Source organism: Ciona robusta, chromosome 11, assembly GCF_009617815.1.
Source record: "Ciona robusta chromosome 11, ASM961781v2".
In the NCBI taxonomy this organism is placed as follows: domain Eukaryota; kingdom Metazoa; phylum Chordata; class Ascidiacea; order Phlebobranchia; family Cionidae; genus Ciona; species Ciona robusta.
In genome coordinates, this window is record NC_143245.1 from 657444 (window position 1) to 684580 (window position 27137).

The 27137-nt window shown below is 35.3% G+C and overlaps 1 protein-coding gene across 1 annotated transcript in view; it reads left to right on the top strand.

The window, feature by feature from the left end:
- LOC149727558 (E3 ubiquitin-protein ligase rnf213-alpha-like) overlaps positions 1–27137 on the top strand; it is a 42461-nt gene that overhangs the window by 14075 nt on the left and 1249 nt on the right. Inside the window, exons 18-62 of the mRNA XM_089888721.1 lie at positions 35–196; positions 550–630; positions 1084–1200; positions 1430–1552; positions 1605–1731; positions 1861–2018; positions 2103–2365; positions 2481–2734; positions 3107–3295; positions 3567–3759; positions 4122–4201; positions 4303–4480; positions 4892–5005; positions 5208–5306; positions 5457–5573; positions 5749–5923; positions 6034–6212; positions 6356–6488; positions 6714–6889; positions 7138–7339; positions 7573–8333; positions 8594–8756; positions 8867–9084; positions 9248–9437; positions 9690–9891; positions 10031–10165; positions 10449–10705; positions 11101–11313; positions 11589–11761; positions 11961–12255; positions 12634–12803; positions 13079–13226; positions 13498–13670; positions 13973–14110; positions 14564–21732; positions 22013–22166; positions 22433–22599; positions 23023–23177; positions 23571–23670; positions 24027–24147; positions 24517–24713; positions 25450–25618; positions 25871–25915; positions 26126–26203; positions 26587–26703. Coding sequence (XP_089744847.1) covers positions 35–196; positions 550–630; positions 1084–1200; positions 1430–1552; positions 1605–1731; positions 1861–2018; positions 2103–2365; positions 2481–2734; positions 3107–3295; positions 3567–3759; positions 4122–4201; positions 4303–4480; positions 4892–5005; positions 5208–5306; positions 5457–5573; positions 5749–5923; positions 6034–6212; positions 6356–6488; positions 6714–6889; positions 7138–7339; positions 7573–8333; positions 8594–8756; positions 8867–9084; positions 9248–9437; positions 9690–9891; positions 10031–10165; positions 10449–10705; positions 11101–11313; positions 11589–11761; positions 11961–12255; positions 12634–12803; positions 13079–13226; positions 13498–13670; positions 13973–14110; positions 14564–21732; positions 22013–22166; positions 22433–22599; positions 23023–23177; positions 23571–23670; positions 24027–24147; positions 24517–24713; positions 25450–25618; positions 25871–25915; positions 26126–26203; positions 26587–26703 — 14828 coding nt within the window. The remainder of the gene's footprint in view (positions 1–34; positions 197–549; positions 631–1083; positions 1201–1429; positions 1553–1604; positions 1732–1860; positions 2019–2102; positions 2366–2480; positions 2735–3106; positions 3296–3566; positions 3760–4121; positions 4202–4302; positions 4481–4891; positions 5006–5207; positions 5307–5456; positions 5574–5748; positions 5924–6033; positions 6213–6355; positions 6489–6713; positions 6890–7137; positions 7340–7572; positions 8334–8593; positions 8757–8866; positions 9085–9247; positions 9438–9689; positions 9892–10030; positions 10166–10448; positions 10706–11100; positions 11314–11588; positions 11762–11960; positions 12256–12633; positions 12804–13078; positions 13227–13497; positions 13671–13972; positions 14111–14563; positions 21733–22012; positions 22167–22432; positions 22600–23022; positions 23178–23570; positions 23671–24026; positions 24148–24516; positions 24714–25449; positions 25619–25870; positions 25916–26125; positions 26204–26586; positions 26704–27137) is intronic.

The following is a 27137-nucleotide window of genomic DNA, read 5'->3' on the forward strand; positions in this document are numbered from 1 at the left end:
TTTATCAGATGTAAAACGTGTATGTTTTCAATAGACAACCGAAACACTGCTGACAAAGAAAGTCAAAACAATGATCAAAAGAGCACGAACAATGAAAGACCCACCCACAGTTCAGGTGGTGACAATAAAGATGTTTCAAAACAAACCAACAAAACATCAAAGAAATCAACTGAACAACTGACATCTGCTGACAATGGTAACCAATGTGTGTTGTTGTATGTAGGAACAGCTATGCCATGTCTTTGTACAATCAAAATGTATTTTTTAAGGCTTGTCACTGCTATTACTATTGGCATTGGGAGAATAATAAGACACTTAACGGCAATTGCTTCGAAATATCCCCCAAAAAATATTTACACGCGAAATTGCATGCAAAGTAAACTTGACTATTGTTCCCTGCAAGCAACCATGAATAGTTGCACTTACTCATTCAATCATTTAGTTAACAATCTCATTAATAATGTTACAATCTCAAAAGTTTTTTGCTGAAGTCTATTGAAAAATAATTTTAAGTTTAGTTCACAGCATAAAATTACCTTTATTATACAGCAAGCAATGAGACAAAGGTTGAAGTTACTAGTGTTGGGGCATGGGGAATGGAAGGGAAGGCCAATATACAAGTGCAAGATGGTAATTGAACTGTTTAGTATTGTCTAATAGGAAAATACATATTTTGTATCTTGCATTGGTGAAAGCATACAACATGTATTTTGAATGAATAAATGAATGTAACTTACTTATCCTCGAGTTGCCCGAAAACGACAGTCGTTATAACATGGGTGTTCATACACCTTGCGCCAACTGACGAGTTACCACGTATGTTACTTCCTGGGTGATTATTTTTTTGGTGGATTTTTACATTTTTTCATGTGTGGCTGATAATTTGGACAATCCATTAGTGACCACTGGGTTGGAACAATTGCTGTTAGGTGTCTTGCCCAAGGACAAATACGCCCATAATAGTAGCAACGACGAGCCTTGAACCCATTACCTCTGGGTTCGAAGCAGGCGCGCTAACCAACTGTGCTACGGTGCCAGACTTGTTATTTTGTTATAAAAGAACTTAATATTTAACTTAAATAGATGGTAGAGTAGTAAGTGGCCAAGAAGGAAACGAAAGCATTAAAAAAGAAACCTTGGAAGTCGTACAATCTGGAAATAAAAACGATTCTGCTAAAGTACATGGACAAGCCAGCCATGGTGATATATTATATATTCATTGCATAAAAAGTTTTTAGTAAAGTATTTATACTGTAATCTATATTTTTAAAAAGTTTTCAAATTTTGGCAAAAAGTGTTTTTAGCTGCATTAAACCTAAAAGCTTGTATGGTAGTTTGATAAAAACACAAGGCAGTTGCAATGAACCTTTGTATTTGTAGAAGGTGTTTAAAAGAGCTATTCTTATACTTTATTCATATTTTTCTGCAGGTCATAATTTAAGGCCAAGAAATAATGGTGGCAACATTGTTGAACAAGAGAGCAAACCAGATCTTGTGGCATGTTTCGACTATTGCCAAGCTATGGAAACACCTTTGGACAATGAAGAAAATGGTAAATGCTTACATCGAACTTAAAACAGAAGATTAAATCTAATTCATTACAGAGCAAGTTGTTGAGTTTCGTGTCTTGGTTGACAAGAAAGACAAAATACCAGAAGGATTGGAACTTAATGTTTTTATTCAAGGGAAGAGTTTTCACCGAATGCACCCAGACACTTACATTAAAACAGGGTATTGTAATGATGTTTGTTGCGTAGTGCTTAAATATCAATGTGTATGTTCTGTAATATTCTTATACTGGTATATGTAATATTATTATACTGGTACACCACTTATATAACTATGTACCTATACACACAGGGCAGTGGTTTACCACTTTGCTTGTGTGTTTCCTACAAAAACACGACAATTTGTGTACAAGTATGTGTTGGTTGATCCTTCAACTAAAAAGAAAGGCTGGGAAAATGTTCCTCAATGGGGCCATGATGAAGTAAACAGAGTTAGAGAGCATTTTCAAGGTAAATTGATAAAAATCACAAAGATTAACCAATTTTATTTTATTGTTCAGCAAATGACAAACTATATCAATATTATCTCTGCAGAACATCTTATCCCAAACTCCCATCTTACTTTCTTTGATGTGGCAACATTCACTGTTGATGGGAGGCACAAACCTGAGTTTGAAACCATGTATTCACGAAACCTAATGGACCACCTTCCAGTTGTGCAACAGTTATCTCAAGTTCCAACAAAAGATGTAGTTCTTTCTTCTTTACTTATTCAAAAGTGGATTGGTTGTGCATCACATCTTGCAGAATTTAAAGGAAAATACTTCAATGGAGATTGTAATTTCTTCCCTAGTGCTGTAAGTAACAAAGGCTTGTTCGTTTTCTTCAGTTTCCTGTGCATCTAAATATAACTATAATAATAGAACACATTATAGTTAACCTCATGGCTCAGGCATTGATTTTTAATTGCAGAAGTCACTGCTCCGTAAATACATCGATGCAATATCAGCCAAAGGTTCAACAGAAATGACAAAAATTTCTGTCCTTGTTTCTCTTTCTGCTGCAATGGTGTTTCACAAACTTTTCCATTGGCATAAGGAAAGGTATCAATCTAACCTCTATAAGGATGATTCAATTTGGAGAACCATCTGTAGTGGATTGGGTTTGTACAACATGCAACGTGAAGAGATGACAACTTTGTATCAAGAATTGCAAGTATTGGAAGGGTGAGTTTTTGGCATATATTATTGTGATGTGTGCGGCACTGCTACTCAGACTTTTTCATGTAAGAATCAAATTATGGTTTTATGGCAACGACAGTTGTTATAACACGGGTGTTCTGTTTCATACACCTTGTGTCGGCTTACAAGTTACACCGCATGTAACTTTGGTTTTTGTGGGATTTATTTGTTTATCTGTGCTGCTTACGATTTGGACAACCCATAAGTGACCACTGGGTTGGAGCAACTGTCGCAAAGTTTTTTGTCCAAGGACACATACACCCACAATGGTAGCAATCCCAAAACCCTTTGAGTAAAGATGGCACTTCAACAACCATGCGTCCACACTGAAATAACTTTTTATTTTTTTTGTTTTAGAACTGGCACACCACTTAAAGAACTCACCCAATATATTTGGGAAAATTCAAAGACAATTCCAGAATGCCTTTTTCTTGTACCATTATATTATTTGGTTGAAAATGAAGGCAATGCTAAAGTTACTGCAGAAAAATGGGGAAAGATGGGAAATGATCTTGGATTGAGTTCATTGAGTTCTAGAGAGCAAAGGTATGTGAATAAGTTTTAAAGAATAATTTTTGCCAGTGCTACTATCTTTTGTGGTGTATGTCTTATAGGCAAGACACTTACCAGTAATTGCTCGTATGCAGCGGCAACTGATGGGTTGTCTAAAATTCCAACCATATAAGAAAAAACGATCATCCATAAAGTAGAAATTTATAAGCGGGCCTGAGGTGTGTATGCCAGAACACCCAAGTTATAACGCTGGTCATATTACTGTCATGCCGTATATAAGTTACAAATCTTTGTTTTATTTTAGCTCACTGATAGAGATGTGCATTAAAATCAAGGAACTGTTGCCGTGTTTTCCAGCACTGGTTAGAGTTTATCAGCAACTGTTGACTTGCGAGAGTATTCTCAAAATTATGAAGAAAGATAAGAGTTTTGAAGATCATTTCAAACTTGATTTGGTTTTGGAAAAACTTAGTTCTGATGCAAAACAAAGCAAATGGGTACATGCAAAAATAAGAAATAAAACATAAAAAACACATGAGGTGTATGAAACAAAACACCCATGTTATAACGACTGTCGTTGCCCCACCATGCGAGGATAAATAAGTTACATATGTGGTAACTCGTAAGCGGGCACATGGTGTATGAAACAGAACACCCATGTTATAATGACTGTCGTTGCCCCACCATGCAAGGCTAAATAAGTTACATATGTGGTAACTTGTAAGCGGACACGAGGTGTATGAAACAGAACACCCATGTTATAATGACTGTCGTTGCCCCACCATGCGAGGATAAATAAGTTACATATGTTTGTTTTACTGTTTGTATTGAATTGTTGGTTAATTTAACTTATCCACAGGATTGCTTAAAAAATCACAATCTTAGCGAATGGATTGAAATGGCTGGGGATCGGTATATTAAAGAATGTGGAAAACGAAAGTGAGTTAACTTGTAAATGTAGCGCTAGGTATTGTTGATTTAGTTGCATTATGTCTAGTATGTGGTGCTTAAAGTTTAAAAATACTTTTATTTTCTTGCAGAGATTCTTCTTCCGAGAAATTAGAAAAAGCTCAAAAGAAACTGGGAAAAATGTTTCATCATTCTAAACAGTTGTTGCAACAGGCTTGTCAGACAAATATTCTAATGTATGATGATCGATTGTTTCAGTGTTTATCGATTGCAGCAAAGATGATTGACCTTGAAGTAGCACTTGCAAAAGTATTTTGTTTCTTCTAAACTAAATAACATATTTTGCTTTTTTAAAACTTTAACTGAATCAACTCGTGTATATTGCTAGTTTAGGTGTTGGGTAAATTTTGGGATATTTGATTAGATTTTTTTATATGCAAGAAAGAAGCGAACTTGCAAAAAAAGTGTTAGGCTTAACATAGACACTCATCATAATATTTGTTTGGCCAGAATGAAATACTTGGTTGGCCACTGATTGAAATACGCCCACCCATGTTGTGGCCTAATTTGTAACATCTATCTGGGATTTTGGCTGATTAGGTATCTAAATGAATTCTTACTTTGTGATTAAATCACCAGTTGAAACTGTTTGCAAAAACATTATATTATAGACCTGACAACTATTTTATATGTTATTTACAAAGCTTCTTATTTATTAAGGCATCAGCAGATTCAAAACTTTCATCAGAAAAGAATTTTGATTGGGTGTGCAGTACCATAGTTGCTTGGATTCATGGAGACTATATTGAAGTAATTAGTAAAAGTTATGTTGAGGTAAGTGTAATTGAAACTGTTGTGCAGTGGTTGGTGCACTTGTCTCATAACTGGGATTGCTGCTGCCAACATTGTCAACACATATGTGACTCTATTAACAGTAATTGTTTCGGTCAAGTTAGCCTAAATAAATGTTCATGTTAAGCAGTCATCTTGATCCTGTTTTATGGTATTATATATTTTTACACTTCATTTTATCCAGAGATGGGAAAGGCTGATGAAGGTTAAATTTTCTGAAGCAAAATATCAAGAAAGATGGAAAGAAGCAATGCATATAGCTGTTAGAAGCAAAATACTGGAGGTTTTAGTCTTAACTGTTTTTAGTTTTATTTCTAGTTTTAGAATACAAAAAACCCTGAACGGTTCATTGCAATTGAGATAAACCATTTCTTAAATTTACTAAAATTAATCTTTACATCTAGTGTTTTAAACTTCCTCCACAATTATCCAGGTTGGTGAAACAGCATTAAGATTCTTTGTTAATGAATTGGACAAATTAAATCCATCAAAAGAACTTCAAAGTTGCTTTTCCGAGGCTGTTTATGAATACGTTTCGCAAGTATCACAAGTAGGTTGTCCAAAATTTTAATTGACGTTTAATTCAGTTGTGTTACAAATAATCTTTGCAACCGCTAAATCAGTCTGTTTGTTTTCATTAACTTGTATACTAAACATCATGCATAACAAGAGACACACTCATAAATTGTGCTAACCTAAATATTAATATTTTTTTCTATTTTTAGCAAGGTATATCTGCGTTACAAAGAATTAAATATTTTTTCCGGGATTCTGAGATCAAGAAGGTTGCTCACATTATAAGCACGTTGTTCTTAAACAAGTGGGAACAGTTCGGAGAAGAGCGATTTTTAACTTTTCTTCTTCAGTGGCCGTTTGGCGTGAAGTTCTTTAGTTTATTTGGTGAGAAGTTTTCAAATTATTAAAATTTGATTTATTTTTAAAAAAATTAGTGAAATTGTAAAGTTACAGTTTGCTACAGACAATTTAGTTTATGATTTTATTCTTTTCAGATACTGAAGAAAAAAGAAAGCTTTTGCAAGTAAATACAAAAGAAGCAATGAATTTAGTTGCTGCGCTAATGGAAAGTACAATGGGAGCATTAATATCTGGTGATATTGCTTGCAAAGAATTGAAACAGATTATTTTTGCAAAACCTAAAGTTATTGACGCTTGGGGTGTAATCAAAAAGGTAATGTTTGACTTTAGAAAAAATTAAAACCTGTATTTTCATTTTTCCTTCTAAAATATTCAGAGAAACTTAAGGTTATACTGTAGGGAAAACTTAAATTAGGTCGTGTTTATTTTTCCAAAACTTATTATATCGCATTCCAGTACCATGGGTCTTCAGTAGACTTCACTGAAACACAACTGAGTGAGGTCATAGATCAAAGAAGAGTCGAGTATGAAGAATACGAACGTGTCAGGAGTTGTTGTCAAGATTTCTCAAGGATTGCTGCAGAAACAAGTAATTATATATTTTAATAAACGTCAAAACTCTCTGTTTTAACCAGCTCATGCCTGCTAACTAAGTATGTAACTTTGTGGGTGATTTTTGTGTGTCTATGGTGTCAGTTTGGACAACCCAATAGTGAAGGCAATCTAAATGAATCAAACATTTGTTCTATAAAATAAAATTGACAGAGGAGATTCATCGAACTTAATGCAAATAGGTTAATTCATTTCCTTTCAGCATCTGTAAGAATTGATACATCTGCAATGAATGAGGCCTTAGATACAAATATTGATGACAAGAATTGGTCAGATATAGTTGAGGTTCAAAACAATGAACCAATGGCTATGAAAGTAAAGCTGTTTAATCTGAATGAAAGTGAATTAAATGAACTGTCAGCAATTCAAGCTGTTAAAGTAAGATTAATTGACTATATTTGTGACAGATTTGCATTGAACTACACTTTTTAAAGCAAATGTTTTTCTCTGTATCTTTAGTATTATCTTTCAACTAAGTTATTAAATTCCCATCATCATAAAGTCAATAAACCTAGAATTCTTTTCCCAGTGGCAACACTCTCAAATTGCTTAAGTCATAACATCTGTTTATTGCTAAATTAGTTTTACTACACCTCAAATTCATAATTTCTTATATTTTCTCACAGCTGCATGAAAACGAGATTATCTTTAAAGTTTGGACAAAACATGCTAAAAATGCTGCAGAACAGATTGAAGAACCTGACCAAGATAAGGATGAGAATGGAAACAAGGATGAAGTTCCAACTTTATCTCTTCAAGGAATGCGAGAGTTGATTTGGCATCCAGTTAGAGAAGAACTTACAAGATTACACCACCAACTGCGGCAAGGTTAATATATATTATAAAAGAGACCATTTTGGTTGATCTTTTTATTTGATCTTTTTGTTTAATTGTTTGTTTATAATTTTCCGAGTAACATAACAATAACTTTTATTTATCCCTTTGAACACAATAACGAAGATCATTTATTCAATAACGGAATTAGGGCAAAGAACCATTGTGATATATTAGATAAAGTTATTTCTTTTATTTTCCATTTTAATTTTTCATACTTTACACAGGAAACCTGCCACTGTGTGAGATTGAACAACATTTGGCCAAGTATTACGAAAAAGATTCAGATCGCTTTAAAACAACTGTTCATGATTTTGTTGAAGCCGTTTTCAACTTCCCACTTGATGGAGGTGTGGCTCATTTAGATGCAGATAAAGATCTTGAAGTGTTGGTTGTTCAAGATTTGGTAGAAGATCTTGTTGCTGGTGATCATGTTGCTCAGGGAGATATGGATGTTGGTGAAGAAGAGGTTCTTCCTGTAAAAGATCAAGAAGTTGTCCTGATGGATGAAATCCATCAAGAGGATGGAGATGATCAAGACGAAGATGTTGCTCTTGGTGAAGAATATCCAAACACACCTGATGTGGATACTGAAGGTTTAGCTGATGATCCTCCTGATGTTGGTCATGAAGAGGATGTTGTTGAAGAGTTGGCTACAGCAACCCAGGATCCAATAGCATTCGAACCTATTGAAGATATTGAGGAAGCAGTTGAAACAGAGAATCAAAACCATACAGGTCAAAAAGAAATTGAACAATTTTCGATTGAATCAGCTTCTTCTGAAAACTTAAACATGAAAGCAAAGGAAGAAGAAAGATTGCATGAAGAGTTTTTACAAAAGCCACCACTGGACCAGATTCGTTACCGCGCTGACCAAATCTGCAACTATTTCTCCATCAAACATCAACAAAAAACTGTTGATATTTTTTATGATTTGAAAAATGTTCTTGCATTGGGAGGAGACTTTGGTTTGTTGGAGATAGTTCAGGTAATTATAGATATCTTTAACAATTTAATTGTAATTTTAATACTATTGGTCTTCTGTAATAATCTGTAATATAAAGTTAATGTACGATTTTTGAGACCGACCATTTCTCTGCCGGGCATTGAGGTTTATTTGAGTATTGGTTAAAAACAGTTCTTGAAGTATAGTAGGTCTGACATTAAAATCAGTAGATGTAATTGGAAAGTTCCCTGGCATGCTCACCATAAGATAGAAGAAGAATATTAATTCTAATTATTTATCAGAACAACCAAGGAATGGCTGAAACAGAAACATTGAATTCAATTTCACAAGACATGATTAAAGCAAACAAAGCAATTGATAAAGTGACTGATGAAATGGTCAAATTCTTGGAAGATTTTCTGAAACAAGAAGAACTTATTAAGTGGCTCAAAGAAAACATGAAAGGTAAAATCCCTTTTTCTAATTATCAGTAATGGAAAACTACGAACAAAAAGAACAACCTTTGGGATAGAGATTTTATCCATTATTCTACATTATTTTATTTTTCATCCCAGACATCGGGGAAGTGAAAGTGATGAGCGATCTTGCGATGATATCAGCCGGAGGAACTCCCATGGAGGTTGATCGTGTCTCCTGCTTCCTCAGTGCAGTGATGACATTCTCATCTTTGCTCTTCGATTTGAATGAACAATCAGGACTTACTGAGTTGATGGGTTCTATTACAAGAGTTTGGGAGTCAAAACAGAATGACAAAAGCATCATTGAAAAATGGGTGAATGTTGTTAAACTTATATCAATCTGTATAACAAACAATCTTGTCATAAACAGAATAAATAGGTGTGTGCTTTCTGGATTCAATATGGTGGTAATGGTTAAAGGTATTATAGCACACTTATGTTACTTGTTGTAACAAGTGTCTTGTGTTTTTTAAACAGAAAGAAACAGGCATACATCTGGCATGGTTGAATGGAATAAAGGACTTTCATGGATCAGTTGAGAAATCTTCTTTATCAAAAGCGCAAAGCATTAATAGTTATGGAATATATGAAATAGGAAATGCAACAAAACCTATTTCAACTGTTGACAATTCAATTAAACTTGTACTTAAAGGACTGGAAAAAGACGGTAAATGCATTTCAACATTTCATATATGAGTATTAAGCCCCAACAGAACAGCTAATGTTTAGCAAAATCGGTGGACATGATGGGTTAGATAGAAAAACCACCATTCACAGCCCTTTATTGCAACAAGCAGGCAGAGATATCAAATTTGCCACCTATGTTATAACTTTAGAATTTTCCTGCCTCATGAGAATAAACAATTACTTTTTATTCATTCACCGCATGATCTTATCTCATTAAAATAATGTTTTGCAGACCAAGATGAGGAAATGAGTTTGTCAAACTTACATGATCTTCAATCTAGACTAATGTTGATTGCTGGTGAAGCAGATAAAAGTTTAGCCGATGTCAAACATTTCATATCCGTGCTGTCCCATGTTGAAAAACTAACAAGAGCGTATGTGAAACTGAAAAACGCTGGGTGCTTATTGTTTGACAAGTGGGCGGCAAAACTCAGGTAAAATCACTTTAGTAATGTTATGTTATAAATTTGTATATTGTGTGTGGAAAAGAGTAACATTTAATTGTGTAGGTTGTCTTTAAACTGTTTTTTTTTTTGTAAATGTATAAATTTATCAAAATCTTTCGATTTCCAGATGCTTCCAAGAGAAAGCTGAAGATAACTTGCTTAGCGTTCAGTTTGACGACAAATCTTCTGTAATTTTTTCACCTGGTGAAGTACTTGTTGATGTGCAGAACCTCACCACTGTATTGGAGGAAACACACGACAGGCAAGTGGGGTTTATTTAGCGATACTTTGCACGAGCAAGACAGTTTAAATTAGATTTAGGCCTCAAATATAGGCCAAACAACTAAAAGTAATTGCCCTAATTCATTGCTCACTAATGGAATTTCTAAATCGCCGTCCATACAAAATAATTGAAACAAAGTTACATGGCAACTCGTTGGTGGAAATAAGCAGAATACGAAAGAAATTTTTTTTTATTTAATGTTTGCAGTTGCTTTGCCATGGTAAAATTAGTTTTGAAAATGACATTCATTTTATTTCAACAGATGGAAGATTGGAATGGATGAAAAGAGAGAGAACTTTTATCACCTGAATCATTTCAATGTGAAGCAGACGACCTACTTGTGCCGAGAGCTCGCCAACGCGCATGAAGGAGTTGAACTGCCCGACCAAGTTCATACTTTGCTTGCATCTGTAAGAACCAACATCACCAACGAGGAGATCGTGAATCTTCTTGGAGCGGCAACCAAAGCAAAAGATCTTCCACTTGAAGAGGATAATGTTGATCAAGATCACTTTGTTGGTTTGTATTTAGTTTTCAAAATTAAGAAGATTGCGTTTATAATGGGTCAAATGGAGTCTATATCCCAAGTCACTTAGTGTGTTACACTGTAGGACTTCAGGCTTATGAATTAGAAAACAATAACGTGTTAACACAATATAAGTATTCAGTTGTGATATGGTATTTTTTCTGTATTCTATCTTTAACAATTAGTACATTTACAGATTACTTTTGGTATAGGCTATAGCTTTAATTAATTAACTAGTATTCTGTAATGAAAGTAAGCCTATTCAGTGATAAATTATTACTTCAAGATAAATTATTACTTATTATTATTACTTCAAGCCTATTCAGTTATTATAATGAATATTTTGGTTGGGCATAACTTCAAGAATTTGTACATTTCACATTTACAGATAAAGTGGAACTAACTCTTAACGAACGGAAAAAGCAAGCTGTCATCAGATTAGTTGGAGAAGGAACATCTGAACAACTTGCTAAAGCTGCCGTGCAATGTTCTGGCGATGATATTGATTATGATGAATGTTTCTTATGGACAATGGATAATGAATATGATGATGATGAAGAGAAGATAAATGAACTTGTTAACCAGTTCAATCATGATGTTGGTATGTGGTAGAATAATTATGTTTCATGTTGCCAGCATGGTAAAGCTCTTGCTTCCCAACCAGAAGTTACCAGGTTCAAAGCTCGATGCTGCTTCCGTTGTTAGCGTTTGTTCCTCAGGTTACTATTAGTAATTGCTCCAATCCACTGGTTTATTTAATATCTTGGTGGCTTCATCAAACTTGAATAGTTATGTGAAAGTGTTCATAACTGGTATATGATCAAAGAAGTTAATGTTCTTACACATATTTAGTATTAGTTACCTTGTATCTTGCAGGCATGGTGTCAACAAGCAGTGACATCAATGTTGTTCAATCTGTGGTAGACGACAGATCTGAGATGTCACTCGGAGAAATTATTCAAAAGCTTTCCAATATGGATGGTGCTGCGCATCATGGTGCGAGTGTTGCTGTCAAGACTATTGCTCACCGATACATTGAAAAAACCTCGGTATATTAACTTAATGTAATGTCAATACACACACTATTGTAAAAGGCATCACATTTGTTATTAGGTTCTTGTTATAGCTACTTTATACTTTAAAAACAAGTAAATCCTGATAATCAAAATAAATCCTGATAACAAATAAAAAGGGTAACCTATTTCAAAAAGTTATTACTGTACATAAGTAAGGATTTTTAATTAACAGGTAACTTCACTGAGCGACTGCATCAGTTTGGAACATCTTGGCAATCTGCTTGAAAGCTTATGTGACAACACATATAAAATCACCCGAGTTTTTCATGACAATTTCACCCTTGGGAAACCCAACCTTATTGTGTGTCCTCCCCATAATATTTGGTCGACCATCTTATCCCTTTACATGAAAACGCCTGACCAGCCACTCCCAACAACATCTGAGGTGTTGGTGTGTACTGAGACAACAACTAAAGAAGACGTGGAACTTTTATTGAGGAGATCTGTTCAATATGATGCATCATCTGGTCAGTTTAATATTTCCTTTGTGTTGTGTTGTGTTATATTTTTATGTGTCCTTGCCATGTAGTAATAGTCTAGTCTGCAGAGTATGGCAGGTGCACAAGCAATTTTTTTACAAACTTTTGGTCATGCACGCCATAGTTTGTCCCACGCATGCCAATTGATTAAACAAAGACAAAAATACGTATTAAATTAAGTAGGATTTCCTATTGTGGCTTGGAAATGTACGTGGTTTGCATGTCGATTTTTGATGATAGCACGCGCACACGTGAAAATAACTGCTCCTTACTACTTTACACAGTCATATATTATACACATATACACAAACATTTTTTGTGCTCTTCTCATTAGTATTGGTTGCTTATATTTCATTTTATCCTCAGATTCTCGTATTTACTGCATGGCATGTTGTGAGGCTCTCTCATATGATGTTGCCAATTCCACTGAAGCAATACTTAAACAAATGGATCGATTGAAAACAAAGAACATGAAATACAGACTCGTCTTCATCAGCAGTTCATCAAAACATCATTTGTCTGCCTTGTTTGACGAGGTACAAATATTTAATTGTTTGTGAATTATTGGCCTTGCTTGCATACTGTCTGCACAAAATATAGTTGTTTTACAACAAACATACTACACTCTTTATGTTACGTACTATATTAAATTATATTGTTGTCCTGCCCAAGAACACACACTTTATGTTAGTTACATGGAGCCGTGAACACGCTATCATGTGTCTACGAGAGAGCTCCAATCATGTAGCTAATGAAGCAGTGCATTACACAGTATGTATGTTGAATTTTATAAACTAAATAATGTATTTAGTATCGTGTGGATTACAACATACAATTCGGGATGGAAGAAGTTACGAAATATCTGGAGCAACTTCTTGTTAGTGTTGGTGGGGAAAGTGCTGCCAATGTGACAAACAACCGCACAGTACAAGCTGTCTTGTCAGATGCTGCTGGAATGGGTTTGTTTATATTGTAATGTTATATACTGGATTTGAGACATCTGAAGTGGGGCCCACAAACTCTGTTTTGGGTCCGTTGAGCATTTCGATATGTCTACATAAGAACATGCTTTTTCCAATGATATACGGAAAGATATAGAAAGCAATAAAGTTTAAATATTTTGTTATTCAAGTTAGACTATATTTGAGAAAAAATAGCTGTTAACACATGATTCATGATTGTGTATTGTAAGGAAGAAATTGACTCCATAACAACACTTTTGTCTCCCAGGGAAATCTCTTCACATATCTCGACTGAAAGCACAAATGGACGATCGATGCCACAAATCAACCATCAGGTTTTTGGAGAAAACATTGAATCCTGATGATGTCATGAGATCACTTCAAAGAGAAGAGATAAAGAACAACGAAGTTCACTTTGTTCATATGGATATTACACCATCTGTGAGTACATTTTTATTTGTTGAAATTGGTTTGTGTAAACGTCTTCTCTTGGCTGTGTTTATACAACAAGAAGTTTTAAGTAGACTTTGATCTAATACAAAGCAGCAACTTGTTTATATTGCCTAATTTTTATAAATTCTTAAACATATTGTACAATAAAAGTATATGCTCAATCAATAGTGTCCATTTATCCAAGCAAAATAACTTAGACCCAGTGTATTATAAAGAGCAAGTACAACACTTGCTGTATTGGGTTACAACAGTTCTTTAAAGTAATACTCTTTGTTTTTCATATATTTTAGGTTTCTGTTGGAGTGAATCAGTTTTTGTTCAATCTTCTGATTCTTGGATCATTCCACGATAATTGTGGAACAATATGGAGAAGGCACACCTCCCATTTATACTGCATTGAATATACAAATCTACAGGGAAATAAACAGGTTTCTATTTTAATATTTCATGTATGATGTAAAGATAGCCTACCATTGTTGGTGAATGTATCCTTTGGCAAGACACCTAATGGCAATTAGTCACTAATGGGTTGTCTGAAATTGTAAGCCATATATGGATATAACCAATGAGAATAACCATTATTAGGCTTGGGTTGAAGGAATAAACCTTTGACAAATAACGTTGCATCATTTCAATTGTCTAACTGATGTACTGAATAAGATACAGTAAGATTCATAAGTAAGATAATATTGCACAATGGGTTGCAGAAACCTTGGTTAAGCTAATATATTAATTTACAATAACACCTTGTGAGGCCGAATAATTCTTTATGAATAGGGTTTGCATGGGGGCAATAGATTGACATCAACACTTATCTTGGGCTTGTGCATAACAATTTGCATATGTGCATTTGTGAGTAATTCAACAATTATTTTATCCAGGCACAGCTTGAGGAGAGTGTTCTTACTTTGCTTCCATCTGTTACTTGCTTGTCTCCTCGTGAAATTCTTGATGGTAATTATGAAGATGGGAAACATCTGCTCATGGACGAAGAAGAATTTTACAGTGAGACTTACCAAAGACCTTACCAGTACTTGGACATGTACACAAAGAGGCAAGTCCTTGATGAATTCAAGTACCAGAAACCTAAAGGGAATCCAGAAGATTGTTTGAAAGTATTGCTCCAGTATTGTAATATAAAGAAACCAAGTTGGTCAGAATTGAGACATTTTGCAAGTTTTTTGAACATCCAGCTTTTAGATTGTGAACGCTCATTGTTCTGTGACATGTCATTGGTTGGCCACGATTCTAGTTTAACAGGTTTCAAGAACTTTGTCGTTCGTTTTATGATCAGGATGTCACAAGACTTTGCGACTCCCTCTCTTCAACTTGAAGACACAGGAAACTTAGATCATCAGGAGCAAGCTGTGTTTGAACTTCATCAGCTCAGGAGGAGATGGGAGGAGAACCCGCATCCCTACTTGTTCTTCAACGAAGATAGAGTTTCAATGAGCTTCATAAACTTTCGCATTGATAGGGCTGGGAACTTGTTGAACCCCCAGAACAACACAGTGTTAGAACGTGGCCTGATTCACCACAAACTTGTCAGAGGGTTAGAGTTGCAGAGAGTGAACATACAAGAAAACTTTGACTGCCTATCGAGGCAAGCTAAGCTTGAAAGGCTTTGTAAAGTGTTTGGTGTTGAAAACTGTGTGGACCCAGATCCTACATATGAGTTGACGACTGACAATGTTCTTAAAATGCTGGCAATCCATATGAGGTTTAGATGTGGAATCCCTGTGGTGATTATGGGAGAGACTGGATGTGGGAAGACAAGGATGGTTGAATTTATGAGCAAACTGAAGACAATCAAGCGGAAAGGTGTTGAGAATGTGAACAACATGATTATTGTCAGAGTACATGGTGGGATAACAGTTCCTGCAATACAAGAGCATGCAAGGAATGCTATCAAACTAGCAACTACAAATGCAAAGAAAAATGTGGAAACGATGCTCTTCCTTGATGAGGCAAACACAACAGAAGCTATCTACGCAATCAAAGAGTTTGTATGCGATGGTACAGTGTGTGGGGAAGATATGGATCAAGGAAACTTGAAGATAGTAGCAGCTTGTAATCCTTACAGAAAACACACTGAACAAGCATTGAAGAACATGGAACAATCAGGACTTGGGTTTCGAGTGAAGACAGAAGATACAACAGATAAACTTGGTAATATTCCAATGCGGCAGTTAGTCTACAAAGTAATAGCTCTACCGCCAAGTATGCAACCTCTGGTTTGGGATTTTGGTCAGCTCACCAATGAAGCTGAAAAGATTTACATTTTACAAATGGTTTCACATTTAAGAGAAGCTCTTAACATACACTTGGATCAGTTGACTGTAAACTTAATCGTTAAAGTGTTTGCCGAGTCTCAGAGATACATGCGAGAGCAGAGAGAGCAATGCAGCTTTGTCAGTTTACGAGATGTGGAAAGATGTCTGCAATGTATCTCTTGGTTTCACAAGAACAACAACTGGCTCTTTCCTTACATTCAAGAAAAAACGGAGCTTAACCTTACCCCAATGATCAGGTCTTTGATACATGCCATCAGTATGTGTTACTATGTTACATTAGAACATCGAGAGGACTACCTTGAAATAATCAGCAGTGTATTGCTACGACACAACAACGCGTTAACTGTACAAAACTTGGAACGTGAGATCATTGCATGTCAAGAAGTTTTCCTAGGAAACATCACAGTTGACGAAGACATTGCAAGAAATGAAGCTCTGAGAGAAAATGTGTTTATGATAATAATGTGCGCTGAAATGAGGATCCCACTCTTTCTGGTTGGAAAGCCTGGCAGTTCAAAATCACTGGCAAAAACAATTGTAACAGATGCCATGCAAGGTCCCAATGCAAGAAATGAGATGTTTCGAAAGTTAAAACAGGTTCAAGTTCTTTCTTTTCAATGCAGTGCTGTGTCGGATGCTGTAGGAATTGAAGCTGTATTCAACCAATGCGCTCAATTACAAAGAAAACAAGATAAAGAGAAGTTTGTGGCAGTTGTTGTTTTAGATGAGGTTGGCCTTGCAGAAGACTCACCAAAGATGCCGCTTAAAGTTTTGCATCCTTTGCTTGAGAAAGGTTGTGAGCTTAAGGCAGATGATGCCGATGCAAAATCAGGAGAAAGGTTTCAAAAAGTTGGATTTGTCGGGATTTCAAATTGGGCTTTGGACCCTGCAAAGATGAACAGGGGCATTTTCGTTCACAGAGGTAAACCTACAGAGGTTGACTTGAAACTTACTGCAAAAGGAATATTTACATCTGATAACAAGTCCTTTCAAGTTGTTGGTGAACTTGTTGAAGCCCTCACTCAATCCTATTTGGATATTAAAGAGAAGGAAAAGCAAGAGTTCTTTGGACTTCGTGATTATTATGGACTCCTCAAGATGATCTTTGCAGTTGTTTCAACCAATGAAAAAAGATTAGAAAACTATCACATTTTAAACGCTATAGTACGTAATTTCAGTGGTGGAAAAGAAGATTGTATTCAGATGTTTTTAAATCACTTGCCTAAACTTAAAGCTATCCCGAGGATGTCTATTCAAAAACTTGTTCAAGAAAACTTGCAGAAAGGCTCAGAAAGTAGATTTTTACTTCTTCTTACAAACAGTTTCTCAGCAATAAACCTTCTTAGCAAGATTGCCAACCTGCAAGACTTTCAAGTCATATTTGGGTCCAGTTTTCCCCAAGACAACAACTACACAGAAGTTTGCCGCAACATCAATCGCATCAAAGCATGCATGGAGTCCGGTGCTACTGTAGTATTGCTGAACCTACGAGATCTGTACGAGTCACTTTATGATGCTCTGAACCAGCACTATGTGACATTTGCGGGTCAGAGATATGTTGACCTTGGTCTGGGCGGGCACAGAGTCAAATGCAGAGTCTCCAAAGACTTCAAACTTATTGTGATTGAGGATAAGAACATTGTGTACAACGAGTTTCCAATCCCTTTGATAAACAGGTTGGAAAAATATATCTTTACCACCGAAAGTATACTTGATGGAGATCAAAAGGCAGCTGCATATCGACTAAATGAGTGGGTGCAACACTTCAGTGCAATTGATGTTCCAGCACATGAAAAAAGGCAATTCAAACAGTTTACAAAACAAGATGCCTTTGTTGGATACATTGATGATAGCTCAGCATCTGCTGTTCTTGTTGTGCAAGACCAGAGAAATAAAGGAGCAACTGATGATAATGAAACTTATAACCAAGCACAGTTGAAGCTTCTCAACACTGCAACCATGGATTCTGTTTTTAGATTGGGAAGTTCGCGATTGAAAGAAGAAGCTGCTGGGTGGCAAGATGTATATTTGAATCAAACTCATGACAGCTTATCGCAATTACTTGGCCAACAGTTTATTGGGACTGAAGATCAACTAAAACTCTTTGAAGTAACTTCCTTTTCAAAGATTCTTTCAGACAAAGATAAAGAAAAACTTGAAGAAAAACTGAAACTGAAGAAGCGTTCAGTTACTTTGATCAATTTACAACAGTTTAAAACAGAAGATGACTATGCAAAACATGTGGAGTCGTTTTTCAAACATACTCTTATGCAACAACCGCAGGATGAAATTGAGCATTGGGTTTTACTCATTCAATGTCCTCAGGCTGATGCTCACGGCAACTTAATTGCTTGTGCAAAGTACAGCATCAAGAATTGCATTCAAAACAACCTACGTTTAATGAGGGAGAAAGATTGTTTAAAAGTTTGTGTTGCGTTCTTGTACACCATGGAACGACAAAGCAACGAACTTGTTGGAAACAAACTGATGGGAATCCATAGTTCAGATTATACCTTAGTCCACGTGGATGAGTTACGAATGTCCACTGACTACATCGGCCCACCAAGTCAATTCTGGGACAAAAACATCCACAAAGTGATGGATGTTTCTTATGAAGCGTTTAAGCGTGGAGACAAAGATGATGCTCTTGTAGATATGGAAGTACTGGTGAAAAAATCCATACCACAAGCAATGCTGAAACTACAAAGTGACTCCACTGCACACCAGCAAAACCTTATCCATGAACTTGCTTCATTGTGCTCATCCAAACATGAAGTTGGTCAACACTTTCTGCCTTATATGCTCAAATACATGGTAAAGATATTACAAGAAAGAGAAATATCTGATTTCAGGCGTCCGTGGTATGTACGTGAAGCTATGTCACATACATCTTTAAGTGAGGGTGGGACACTCCAGAAAACACTGTGGTTGTCTTTGAAGAACACTACTGAAAATATTCTTGCTTATATCATCAGTAAGATAGATAGTGACCAGAACTTAAATTTGTTGCTGCAGGAAATGGAATCAAAGAATGAACAAAACCAAATGCGTGACCTATGGATGAGTTTGTTCATTCTTCCCGAAATCTCTGACTTTAAAAGCCATGGCACTGTTGGAAAGGCAGCAACTTATAAGATTGAAGGATCAATTCATTTTGCTGGCAAATTCCCTTTTAGTAGAAGGCTATGTGGTATATTTAATCAATCCTGGGAAGCATTGGTTCAAACTGGGGTGGGGAACGTGGCAGAGAAGTTTATGGAATTGCAAACCAAGTCAGCATTAAACAGACCAATTCTAGATGCGCTTAATCACAAAATGGGAACTGTGTTGAAGCATTACCTGCATGATATGATTCATCTATACCACAAAAGTGATAACCCTCTTGAATATGATGTCATTCAACAAGCATTCCTGGAAATGTGCACAGCAAGTCATGATCCAAATATTGTTTCCAACCCTGTATTCAGAGCGTTTACACTTATGAAGCAATCCACATCTGCATTGAATCAGTTTTCCTTGTTGGTTTCACTCTTCCCAGGCGTCCTTGACAAAGGGAATGTTAAAAGATGTCAAGAAGACCAAGCAAACAAATGCCAACTGATGCTACCAGTCACTGCTTTCCGCATTGTTGTAACTCAAATGAACAGTGATGCAGACAACTTGGGCAAGTTTAAAAAATACCAGAAATGGACAAATTCAATGAGACTACTTAAAACTATTTCATCTGAACTGATTGAAACTTGTGATCAGGAGACCAGAAAGTTGTTCAAAGCAATTTCATTTACTGATCTATTCCTGCAACAGTTGGTTCCACCAGGGTTAGAGCCAAATATTTTTCAGCAATATCTTGAAATTCTCGCTCCATTAGCTAAGAGATTGTGCAGGGGAGCCTATATGGCAGGTTTACAAAGCGGAAAGTTCCTAAACATTGTGATAAAAAGCCTAAGAGGTTGCACCAATGATGTCAGATTAAAGTTTTTGGTAAACTGGGAGAATATCAATTGTAAAAGCTGCAACAAAGCAAAAGTGGTGGATCCGGTTGTTCTTCCATGCAAACATCATATGTGCTTTAAGTGCATTCAGAATGGAACTAATTGTCCAACATGCAGAGTTGGTATTCCTGATGATTTCAATATAGAACCAACACAACTCTCTAATAAAAATGAAAGTAAACTTGCAACATTCAAAGCTAACAGCACAAGTTTCTTCTTGGAATATTTGTCAACACTGTGTTTTCCAGAATCGGGAAATACTGAAAGCAAAACCTGCTTAGACAAGGATGTCTCGAAAGCTTTACATGAGTTGGTTATTTGTAGCCAAAACACCCGAGAAATGAGCCCACATAATGCAGCTTTTGATGAATCTCCAACCATTAGATCATTTATTTTGCAGCTGCTCCTTAGATACAACACACAGATCATTGAAACAGAGCTTGAACAACATTTCCAAACAGTTAACGAAGTGGTCAAAGATAAAAGAGAACTGATGATGGTTTACGTTCAATGTTGTGAAGATTCACTGAATAATCAAGTCGCTGCCATGTACGAGAAGAATCCTTTAGCTCTGGTTGATTTTGCTTCTCAACAACTTGATGAAATTCAAAGAAGTTTTCAGGATTTGCCTGAACTTACACAACTTCAAAACCTTGGATTAACCGCCAAGCTACGTTTCCTGGCTTCTGTATTGGTCGGGTGCATGTACAAAGAGATCACAGAAGAAACGCTGACTGGAAATGAAGCAACTTTGCTTGAAGATGCTTGTGGCTTCTTAAACCAACCACTGCTTAAAGTAACAGCTGGATATTTGGTGAAGATCTTTTGCAGAAGGTTTGGTGAAGATTTGTTTGAAGAGTTATCAAAGTTACCTTTTTATTCAAGGCTCTTTGAATCTGTTATTGGGATGTCTGAAGAAAATATCAAGAAGAACTTGAGCTTTTTCACCACAGCTGGTGAAACATATGGTGCAGCTGTTCAAACCTTAATACATATCAACAGTATGGATAATGAAGATGATCTGACACAGCTTTGTAACCTGGCTGAAGAATCCACTGAGGAGTTTTTACAGGTTTCACTGGCTTTGGTTAAATGGGTTCCAGATTGTGAAGAAACTGAACCTGAAGTGTTAAAAACTTCAGTCTTTGAATATCTGCAAGAAAACGTGAAACTTGATGATGACAAAGGAGATTTAATGATAAAATTTGTCCAAGATTTACCCAAAGATCCTGCAATGAATGGTGAGGATAGCAACCCAGTTTTAAAGAAGATTCATGATGTGATGGTGGACTTAGGCCTCTCACTTATTGCAAGCAAAAGCTCTTTGTTGAATGATCTGAAAACCTTGATGACAAATCCAGGGTCAATAGAAACAATGTTCCTGCCAACAATGCCACAATCATCATACTTTGATGTTATGAATATTATAAAACTTCAAATGCCGGGTTATCAACAGCGGGCTCCTAAATCCTATGTATGTCCAAATGGTCACCCATATTTTATTGGTGATTGCACTAACCCAGTAGCCACAAACATACGATGCCCAGACTGTCGTCAACCTATTGGAGGTGTGAAAGAAGGTACTTTACAACCAGGCAACAGAGCAGAAGAAATCACAGAAAGCAGTCAAGCCGGATACAAACTTGGACTTCCGGGACCTTCAGTACCTGAGCGCGAATTGAGTCGACTTTCAGTTTGTGTTCAAAGATTCTTCCTCCATTTAATATTCTACATGAGAGTGAACAATTGTGGAGATGTGGCAAGGTATGTAATGTAACTTAAACTTCCCTCTGTTTGCATGCTTATACGTAATATGAATATCTGCTTTGTTATGAATACCAAGATCACATGATAGTTAAAAATATTGCAAATGTGTAAACAATGTCTTAACTGATGGTCACTAAATTTGATTCCTTTCGCCAACCCAACAGATGTGGAAATCACAATGAACTACCCCAAGTTATTTAAGCCATTTCTCTGCTATTCTAAAAGTAATAAAAAAAAAGTAATGTTTTTATTGTAATCACTAGCTCAACTTTACCAGGTGTCTTAAAAAAACAGCGGCAGAAGAATGTCATCAACATTTACAAAATCATCTGCTCAGAGATTTGAAAAACTTCTCAGATTTGTTCGGCAAAAGTTTTGACGATGTTTTCTTGCTTCTTCACCAAATTATGAAGAAAATCCGTACTGATGAGGTAATAACGACTGTTTGTGTTTAAATTAAATACATTCAGAAATAGTTTTAACATATCATTAATTTACTTCGATGTGACGAACTTTGCAATTTAAAAATTGGTGAATTATGTAAACACATTTTATTAAGTATTTAAGAAATAGTTTAAATTTAAATAATATACAAATTAAGTTGTAAACTGTTGCAGTTTAGGTTTTCCAATGTTATCTTATGTGTTTCTTGTTTTGCACTTAGATGTGCATAAAACGTTTTGTAAACATTTAACAGACCAACCAAGTTGGCGGCGCAACTTTGTCAACTCTTAATGGAAGAAAGTTGTGGGAGAGCGAGTTCCATCGTTTGTATCTCGCTGAATATTTTACAAACGCTGATCAACACATTGATGATGCAAGGAAGATGTATTTGGAGTTTGAACAACAGAATGAGTTCATGAGGTATGTAGGTTTAACTTGTTAAAAATAATGAATTTATGAGGTATGTAGATTAATCTTTTGTACAGATTTAACTCGAGAAACATGTTTGGCATGATTTTAATTGTAACTATTGGGGGCAGCAGTTGATTATCGCAGTATACGCATTGCGCACTCTAACCTTATGTGCTGTCGAGTGGAGTAATGGGCTAATCCTGGTATAAATCTCAGGTCCCTGCAGCACCTTACCCATATAGAATAAAATAAAATGTGGTCTTCCGTTGCTTGATTAACTACCTGTTTAATCCTGGTGCCCTGTCATAGCGGTTAAAGTGCATGGTTCTGAACTATAAGTTACAGCTTTGACGCTTAAGGCTGCCACTATGAAATGCATACGTAATTGTGTGAAAGACACTTAACAATAATATCTGCAAAATTTTTTTTTAGGTTGGTTTATGAAATGCAAGAAGATGAAGAGGAGACAGAAGTGAATGAAGAAGAAATCACATCATGGGATGAAAGGTTTCTATGGCGATACAGGATCCATATCACAACTGATCATCTGAAGCAACATCTGGAAGGTTCTGTATCAACAGAAAATGGTAAGCTTAATCTTAAACATGTTGTAGTACGGGTTGTGCTGGTAAAAATATGTTGTTTAGTCAAACTGTATGGCATTAAGTGGTGGAAATAGTAAGTGGCAAAAACACAGTATTAAGAATGGTCATACTTTAAGTATTATGTAACTAGAGTTTTTATAAAAGAAATATGGTACTGTGAGAATTAGGTCGTATAATAATTTGGTCAGTATGAATGCCCTTATGTTACATAACTAGTAGAAATTGTCACAACTCATGGATTACTAAAAAAGTGGCAGTATACTATATTGTTTAGAGATAAAACAAAATTGTTGGCCCACTGACAGGTGCATGAAGCCACAACTCATGGTGCACAATGATGAACCATTATATCTAAACAAACCATATTATTTGTAGCTGAAGGCGTTGTATTGAAGACAATCCTAAACGTCCCCCATCTACAAACAGTGAAAAAGCTTCCAGAAATTTTGTTTCTTCAGAATACGTTGATACAAAAGTAAGAATACTATTCAAATAATTGTTGAAATACTTAAATTTCAAAAAATTTACAAACTTTCCTGCTTAGGGCTTACCACGTATGTGTTATCTTATTGGATCTGTTTGTTTTATTGTATGGCTAACAAGTTAGACAACCAATAAGGGATCACTGAGCTATTCATGTTATGTGTCTTCCTGATGGTAGCAGCGCAGAACCTCGAACCTGTATCCTCTGAGATAAAGGCGTGCGACCACTAAAACTAATTTAATATCATTTTGCAAAAACAATGAATACTTAAAAATACAATTCCTACTTATTTGGTTTTTATTGTAATGTTGGTTTATTCTTTTTAAACTGTGACCTATTTCTACCAGATATCGACAAAAAGTTGACATAAAAGACATGGATGAAATAAATATGGCCGATTATTTGAGGGAGAACGACATTCCTTCTGTGAGAAACGCGTTTCAAACTTATATCTCTGTTTGGAACATGGTCAGTATTTTAAATTTTTATTGTTTTTATTAATTCATGATTTTCGTTGCTTTAGAATTGCCTGTTTTTAAATGGGTAAAAACTTGGCAACAAATCACATTACATTAATCTACATGTGTTAGTTATTTACTACTTTAAGGAAAGGCTTGGTCATATTAGTATTTTAAGAAATACAAATTTATTTCATGCAAAATTTATATTATTTTTAAAATTTCCCTTATTAATGACTTCTTATTTTAACACGTGGCAAAGTTCTACTGCGGTGAAATATACTAATCACATACAAATTTATTTCATGCAAAATTTATATTAAGAATTTTAAAATTTCCCTTAAAATTTCCCGAAAATTGCAAAAAGTTTAATTTCTAGTTAAGAGAAAGCTTTCCACGCAACAATGTTCCCGATGGAATATTTGAGTCTGATATTGATGAAACTTCTCCTTTGTCGATGTTCATCCCCAGCTCAGCTGGAAGGGGGATTTGCGCACTCACACTTACACTATACGTGGTGGAACAACAGAATACATTGCTACATAAATGTAGAGAACTTATAAAGCCACAGCCTGAGTAAGTCCTATTGAATGGATGAATAAATGTAACTTATTTTTGCATGGCCCGGAAAACGATAGTCATTATAACACAGGTGTTTTGCTTCATACACCTCGTGCCATCTTACGAGTTACCATGTATGTAATTCTGTGCATAATTGTTTGTATAAATATTGTATGGCTGACAACTTGAACAACCCATTAATGACCACTGGGTTGAAGCAATTGCCGTTAAGTGTCTTGACCAAGGACACATACACCCACAATAGTAACAGTAACAAGCCTTGAACCCATTACCTCTAGGTTAAAGATGCTCTAACCAACTTCAGCATCTACAGTGTTCAACATAATTATTTAAGCTGCAAGTGCTACCATTTTGTGCTTATGTTGTTTTTTTTGCCAAGACGCTAAATTGTGATTGATCCAACCCAATTACCAATAATAAATTGTAAAAATAACAAAGTTGCATACTTGGTAACAAATGCGAACATAATATATAGCCACTTTATATGGTGTGCCATTATCTCATGAGAAAATTTCTCTTGCCCCGCAGCTTTATCTAAGTGAATAGTAATAACAATTTATGAATGCTATAAAACTACATTTGACTGCTTTAATACTACATTATTCTTTTTAACAAAACCAATATACAAGTTTCTACCTAAAAGTGAACATATGACTATTTTTTTTAACCCCTTTAACCCAGTGGTCACTTAAACTATTTATAAATAATGACTTGTATTGTATTGCTACAGATTTGATGTAATCGAGTCTGCCAATTTGACGCCAAATTCTTTGATAAACCTCGACTGCGATAAAGATTTGTTGCCAGTTGTCCTCGCTAACTCACAATACCAAGCCACTACAAGGGATGGGGGATCAAAACAAATCATCTGCTACAGGATTCCAGCACTTGAAAAACAGGTATGGGGAAAATCTGGTATAACATAAAGTTTATCTTTTTGAATGCAGTAGCGAAGATTAAATTCATTTAAACAACAAAGGGAAATTTAGCAGTAAAACGATAGTCAATAAAAACAAGGTTTGAAGAAAAACTGCTTGACAAAAAGTGTCCGCTAAATTTGGCTGTTAACAAAGTTTTTTCTATTTAGTTTGTTTTACAGAAGTTTTAATAATGTTTATGGAATAGTGACGGCACACTATAATTAATTTCAGATTTTGGAAAAGTACATTCTGCATAAAAACATCATAAATGAACAGGTTTGTTTAAATTTTGTTTCAATTTCACATACCTTGCATGTATTGTAAAAATAAGTTGTTAAATTTAATTGACAACCTTTTTATTTAAAGTGAATTATTTTGTATGAATTTATTTGTATTAATATGTAATTGTTTTCTAATTAGGAAATAAATATTATATTTCCAAAAAAATATTTTGTTTTCAATTTATTTATTATTTTCCATCCCCAGTCTCTCCCCACCATGGTATACTATCAAGACATGGGGATAGGAAGGGAATGTGAGGCAATGATGAAACACGTTCAACAGGTATGTTGAGATAAGGTGTTCATATTGTTTACTCAGGATGTCTTAAACAAAACTGAAGTCTTTTGTGTGTTGTGGAGGTAAAACCCTAATAAGCTAAATTGAAGGATGATAACTCGAATTGTGTTGAATGGGGAAATTGGTATCGTTAGATTTAGCTCAGCGGGAACTATCTGTACACAACTATAAAAAATTGCTTCTGTTAAATAAAAATTAAAAAATAATATTGATAATTTTCTGTTCCTTGTTAATTCCAAAGTCCTCTTGTGTGCCAGGTCTAAAGTAACATTACTTCTGCCTAATCAGCCAATTATGCAATGTTTAAATATTGATAAATTCACTTTTTAGAGTTTTAATTTAACATTTTAACTTTATTCCCCAAACAGCAACCTCTGCCGAACAAAATGTCCCAGAAAGTGAACGCTGTTGCTGGAAACAAAGGTTTGCCTGATATCTGCGATGCTGTGAGAGCCATCACACTTGCTATCACATACTTGGCAAAGGTGATTTCAAATCAACAACATTTTATCAACTGTTTTGTGGAATTTTTATATAAATTTTGACAGTTGGTATAACTGCAGATCATAATTCATGTATAATATTTACATTTTCTATAACACTGGTGCTTTATTTCTCATACCTCGTGTAAAACTAATACACACGCTCAGTGGCGCAGCCAGAAAAAAATAAGGGGCGGGGGTTTTAATCAAAAAATTTTTTAAAAATAAATAATTTTTTTAATTTAAAAAAAAAAATTTGGGGGGGGTTTAAAAGGGGGGGGGTTCACGACCTCCGAACCCCCCCTGGCTGCGTCACACACACCTCGTATAAAACTAGCCTGCAGACTTTTTAACTAGGATAAGTTGACTTAAACGTTTAACTATTTAACAGAATAAATATGGAATTATTATAACATTCGATTTACAATTCACCATAT